At 44.8% G+C, this 6251-nt stretch overlaps 1 protein-coding gene across 1 annotated transcript in view; it reads right to left on the bottom strand.

Moving 5' to 3' along the window:
- Positions 1-1356: 1356 nt before the first annotated feature.
- Positions 1357-6251, bottom strand: part of LRRC8A (leucine rich repeat containing 8 family, member A) — a 6238-nt gene continuing 1343 nt past the window's right edge. The window contains 2 exon segments of the mRNA XM_010286797.1: positions 1357-1858; positions 5440-6251. The exon segment at positions 5440-6251 is cut by the window's right edge and continues 32 nt beyond it. Of these exon segments, the coding sequence (XP_010285099.1) occupies positions 1583-1858; positions 5440-6251 (1088 nt within the window). The 3' untranslated portion in view covers positions 1357-1582.

Below are 6251 nucleotides of genomic sequence, written 5' to 3'. Positions count from 1 at the left end.
GTTGGTCTGATGCAGAGTATTACAACCAGAACCTGCAGGTCCATGAGCCTCCTCTTCCTTCTGATGGAAAAGAGCAGACTTAAGGTGTACTGTAGGCACACCTTAACCACCCCACCTTAAGGACATGATTACCATTAGCTATTACAAGTTACCTACCTCTGCCAATGCAGAAGGTTGGATTTTTTTTTGTTAAACAATACTCAACAGGTCAGACTTGTTTCAGTAAAGACTGCTCTGTCCCAGGGATCTAGAGGAGCTCAGTCCACAGAGGATTCTCATACTGCTCCTTAACACCAAGGGAATGAAAAGGGGAAGAAACAGGAGGACAGGTTTCTTTTCCAGCACCAAGTTCAATCAGTATTAGCCTCTTATTTAGGTCAAGAGGTGTAACAGGAACTGACAGCTGTTAAATTGAGCAGGACAACAGAAAAGAACAATCGAGCAGCTCTGTAGACTGCATTCATGAAAAACACTGGCAAAGCATCTAACAAGTAATGGGGGGGCAAGAGGTGAAGAGGTGCAGAGGAAACCTGAGTGTTCCTCTTTACTAACACCACCAGCCCCAGGAGAGACCCCACCACACTGGCCAGTTGTATGTTCAGATTTTATAAGTGACAAGATACCATGAATTTAAAAGTAGCTTAAAAACTTTAAAAGCCAGATCCTGAAGCTACTCAATGCTTCTGGGAGAGTAGATTAGACAGTCCCACTGCTTTTTATCCAAATATTCCCCCAGGTGCACTATAACCATCCATTTCAGAACAGGTTAAAGCGCCAGAATTATGTCAGTTAGTGCCTCCAGAACACGAGCTGGAGAAGGATGTTATACGATCTACTCATCAGCACAAGTGACTTGAAACTGTTAAAATAGTGCAATCTTAAATGAGCAGATAAGAGTTTGCAGGGTTTGCTTTCTTCTCCAGGGGCAGAGAAGAAGGTGTGGAGTGCAAAGGGGAAAAGACAATTAAAAAAAAAGATCCTGCATTCAAGCTAATGTCTGAGATAAGGTTTATCCCCCAAATCCTAATGCCAGCATCTAGATAAAATCAGCTGTCTGTATCCTATGCCACCCCACTGTGGGGCCTCACTGTCTGAATGTGAGTCAGAGAGGAACAGTACCAGGTGTCACAGGAAGAGACGGAGGTTCAAGAGGTTTCCTAGTCTCTTGATCTTTGCTTGCAGGCCACTGGACACACTCAGTCCCTGACATGTTTAAGCCCCATTTGGAGTAATGCAGCAATCCCCACATTTCATTTGTTTCCTCCATTCAAAGGTAATTTCTTACCAGCACCATCCACCTCACCCCACTTCCTGTCCAGAAGAACAGCAACACCTCTTACTCCCAATGGCCCTTGCTCAGAGGCCAACTAATCTGCCTTGATCCTCATCCTGATCCCAAGCTTCCCCCATCCTGCACCTGAGGCAAGACACCACCTCATTCAGAGTCATGTTCGTTCAGGGACTCCTTGGCTAGTCTGGTAGTGATCGGAAGGGAGAAAGGGGAGGATCTGGGGAAAAGGGGACTGGAATGGCCTTTTGTTTCCATCTAGTTGGTCAGAGGCTTTCCCCTTTTTTCAGGGATTCAGGCTTGCTCTTTGTCTGCCCTCCACAGCCGCTCTTTGACTTCCAAGGGCAGTGTGTTGAACAGGTCCTCCTCTACTACAAGCCCGCTGCGTTTCAGCAGAGGACATTCTCCCAGCTCCACAGGCAGGCACTCCAAGCGGTTCCCTCGTAGCTCTATCTGCGACAGATTTGTCAGCTCTCCAACCCGGGATGGGAGTGACTGCAGCACATTGTTCCCCAGGTTCAAGGTTCTCAGCTTCCTGCACTGGAACAGCTCTGGTGGGAGACTCTCAATCTAAAAAAAAAAAAATCAATAAGGAAGAAATTTTTCACAATGAGGGTGGTGAAACCCTGTCACAGATTGCCCCATCCCTGGAAACATTCAGTCAGGTTGAACGGGGCTCTGAGCAACCTGATCTAGTTGAAAGTGTCCCTGCTCATTGCAGGGGGGTGGGACTAGATGACCTTTAAAGGTCACTTCCAACCCTATGATTCTATGATAAGCGAAGTCACCAAACAGGACATATGCTCATAAGAGAGCAACAAGCCCACACAATGCTTCAAGGTTTACAGAGCACTGTTTTCAATCATCCATTTCTCCCTTGAGTGAGCTCCACCAGCTTTCCACCATAAAGACTGTTCAAAAAAGTAAAAGTCACTACACCATGATGGTATGGATTCCTCTTTCAGACACTGCATTAGTTACAAGAGATCTCTAACAATGCTGGCTAAAGATGACGACATCACCAATGACAGGATTAGAGGGCCAGAAATCCCCTCACAGCTGGCCTATGCTGTCACATGCTCCCCTCAGTATTTAGCTTCTTTCCATCCCAAACCCTTTGTGCCGTCATTGGAACATAGCCTCTTTGCTCTAGGCAGCCATTGCACAACAGGTGTTATACCGAACACCGTAAGGACTGGATTTAGTCAGTATTCCTAGTTTCCTGTAATAAAAGCAGAGGCTACATGGCTATGATCTCCAGGCCCCGAGAATTGGGACTATTCTTCCATCATTTCCGTAGGGCTTTGAAGTGTTGCAAAGACTCTCTACACTCCAAAACACAGGTTTTTGACAATGCCAAAATGCAACAACAACAAAAATGAAGCCACCAGCTGTTAGCTTTCCCACCACCACCTTCATGTATCCATGAGTCACAAATTTAATGAGGCTTATTTGTATTAAAGCCTTTTAATAGTCCAGTCCTCCCAAACAATTTCTAGGAAAATAGTATGGCTAAGGTTTAACAAACACTAGACTATGAACTGCATGTAGCAATTCAGTATTCTCCTCATAATTCAAAAGCTCATCTTGGAGGCTATCATTTGCCTTTAAATGCAACCGTGTCCTTTTAAAAACTTAAGTTATGTGTGAGATCATTCATGACTAAATTAGACTGTAATCAGTTTGAAATGAGATTGAATCCAAGGAAAAGCCAAGATGAGACCAGAGCAATAAAAGACAGTTCAATTCAGTCATCGTTACTGGTACTGTTGAGTGTTTTGCTAACAGCAACATGCAATCAAACGATCACCGACTCTTGAAAATAAGTGTTATTTAAGGGATAAGTACTAGTTTAGGAAGGAAGCAATGTACAGCTTGCTTCCCAGAGTGGTATATTGGTTACCAGCCAACTCCAGAAGCCTTCATTTGCTAAGGCTGCTGAGCTAGGTGAGGACATTTGACATAATTCCTGGCCTTGGGAAGTGCCAGCCTACCAGTTCCTTGTTTCTTGAAGTCACTGTTTTACAGTAAGAAACTAGGCTGTCAGAGCACCAGGGCAACTGTGGCCTTGCCCAGGCACCTGCAGAGGACACAGACAGCTTAGCTGTTTCACTGGGTCCGCATCACCTTTTGCTTCAGAACACATTGGAGGCAAAGGCTGCTCCAGCCTTCCTGCTGCATTAGCGTTTTCTTCCAGAGAGAAAAGGGTGGTGCCACCCTCTGCTGCAGAAAATGGAGCTGCCGCTCCTTTCCATCCAAGAGAGGCTCCACCCCAAGACTGCAGAGCATACATTGCAGATTAACCCTCAGGAAGCTGGGCTAGGAAGGTTGCCAGAAGACAAACAGCACAGAATTATCTGCATCCTGAACAACAGCTTAAGAATTTTTACGACTCCCTCATCTTTGCTTAATGCCATCCTCAGAAACTGCCTGTATCCCCAAGCCCCACTTGCCCTTGAGAAAATGTTTTGTGTTGTAACATAGTAGGAAATGTGCGCATACCATGAAGTTTACCAGAGTTTAAGCCACCCATACAAACAGATGCACAGCCACGCAGTCTGTTAGTGCTGGGAAAACTGAGTGAGCAGCTGTTAAGCAGCAGCCATTCAGCTATTCCAGTTTGTCTGCCATTACTCTTCAGTGGTACAGACTTGAACTTTCAGACACCAGCTTCAAAATGCTGGCTGGAGTTTTATGAACCCTGTGTAATACTGAACTGCATTAGCAATTAATACTTGATCTGAGAGCATTTCCCCTGTGAAAAGCCAAACCATACTAGAGCTGCGCTGTCTGGCTCTCACAGGCAATTTGACAGTGTTCCGTTATGAATACATCTTGCCAGTAGCAGAAAGGATCTTGATACCTTTACTGTGAAGGATAGTGAAGACAGTGAAAACCTGGACTGCTCCAGGACAATTCTACTGCATATTCCCAGAAGAGCCCAGAAGCCACTAATTAGATCTGTCAGCAATTTGTAGTTTTGTTACAGCCTTTTGCAACTTCAGGTGGTAATAAACTCCAAGAGAAAGAGCCTCTGAGGAATTTGCAGACAGCATGAATGAAAGCTTCAACAAGACATTCAGCTCAGCACATCTCAGCTCACCAGCATGCAGTCACAGGCTGATTTTTGTGGTACATGGTAAATTGAGTCTCCTTAACCCCAAACCCAAGAACAAAGATTCAGGAAAAAACATGGGTACAGTTTGCTTTAAGCAAATACATGCCCTCCAACACAAGCCAAGAGACAACTTGTGGTAATCAGGCAGCACAGCCCACTTGGTCATCCCCTCTAACCTGCCCTCCACTTAAACAGACTTAAGACACTTAAGGCTTAGACTTCACCTATCTGGGATTACAGAAGAAAACCCACAGCCATCATACTGAGGCATAGCAAGGTGCCATCATATTCCTTGCCCTCTGAAAGTCAAGGAATTGCCACAGTTCACACTTTCACATCTGCCTGCCTGCCAATTGATAAACCTGCTTTAGTTCGTTCTGCCCTGAGTAAGGACACTGCAGAAGATTGCTTTGCTCTCTCCAAAGTCAACTCTGTGAAACAAGACAATGTGTTTTAAAAGTGAGAACTTAATCATTTTTCGTAAGTCTGTCCATATCCAACTTCTCACAAAAGTGCATGCTTACAAGACCAAACTATGGAGTATTCCCTGGAAAGGCAAAGTACTATAAGCAAAGCCTGAAGCCACACACATACATGCCCTAAACGGCTGCTGCCACAGTGTATGTGCATGGCTGAATTACACAGGCTTAAGCACATAGCTCTAGATTAAGACTACAGCTTCTCAGCTCTCCATTTTAAGTCCAAAACTGATGTCTAGAGACTACAAACTTGCAACTGCAGAGAAGCAACTGACAGGCGGGGTTTCTAGAAAACAGCCTCCAATTGCCACTTATAAGCAGTTTCACTGTTAAGAGAAGAAATGCTACAGAACAAGGACTGTGAAAGACTTCGTCCTGGAGTTATTTGAAATGTTTTGTCTTAGATAAACCCCTCGGAGAAAAACAAAAACTTGAGAATTTAAATAGAATGGCAGTGCCATTCACACACCATCGTAGCATGCTTAATCACACATAACAGAAGTGCCAGGGTTACTTTTACTCACATAGGAAAGCTGAGTGCCTTGCTCACTTACCCGGTTGGCTGTCACAGCTAGATTCTGCAGGTTTTGAAGAAGTCCAACATCTGGTGGTATGGAAGTCAGATTGTTGTGGCTGAGATCCAAGTACCGAAGTTTTCGGCAATAGAAGAGCTGGGTAGGGATCTTTTCTATCTTGTTACGATTCAGGTAAAGGCGCTCTAAATTGGTTAGGTTGCCTATTTGCATGGGGATGTAGGCAATGTGGTTATACCACAGTTTAAGGCAAGTGAGACGATGTAAGTGCTGGAAGCTGATGATTTCCTCGATGGTCTTTAGGTTATTGTCCTTCAAGTCTATCTCCTGCAAATTGTGGAGGCTAAAGATAGAGTGAGGAATGCGTTCCAAGTCACAACGGATCAGCTCAAGTTCTGTCAAGTTGACCATTTTCTTAAGGCTGTTGAGAACAATGAGCTTGGTGCCCTCATTGTTGATGGAAAGCTTCTGAAGATGCACACCAACATCTGTCACCACCTGTGGCAGCTTGGTGAGGTTACTCTTCAATCTTAACACTTTCAGCCTCTTCAGCTCCCTCAATCCATCTATCACAATGTACCGGTTGTTTTCAGCACTCAAATTCCCTGTCAGGTGAAGCTCCTCTAGTGTCTTCAGGCTATAAATCCAAAGAGGGATCTCCTTGATGTCTGTGAACTTGATGTGAAGAGATTTCAAATTCTCCCTCAAGAAGGCAAGGGCTGGAGCCTCAATTTTGGCAGCTGTGTGGTAGAGCCACAGTTCCTTAAGGCTGGTGAGCTGAGCAATGCTTGGGGGAATAGTGACATCAGGGATAAGCTCCAGCTTCAAGACCT

This window comes from Phaethon lepturus, unplaced genomic scaffold (genome assembly GCF_000687285.1).
Source record: "Phaethon lepturus isolate BGI_N335 unplaced genomic scaffold, ASM68728v1 scaffold12725, whole genome shotgun sequence".
NCBI classification, from domain to species: Eukaryota; Metazoa; Chordata; class Aves; order Phaethontiformes; family Phaethontidae; genus Phaethon; species Phaethon lepturus.
This window is presented reverse-complemented; position numbering and strand designations above follow the sequence as displayed.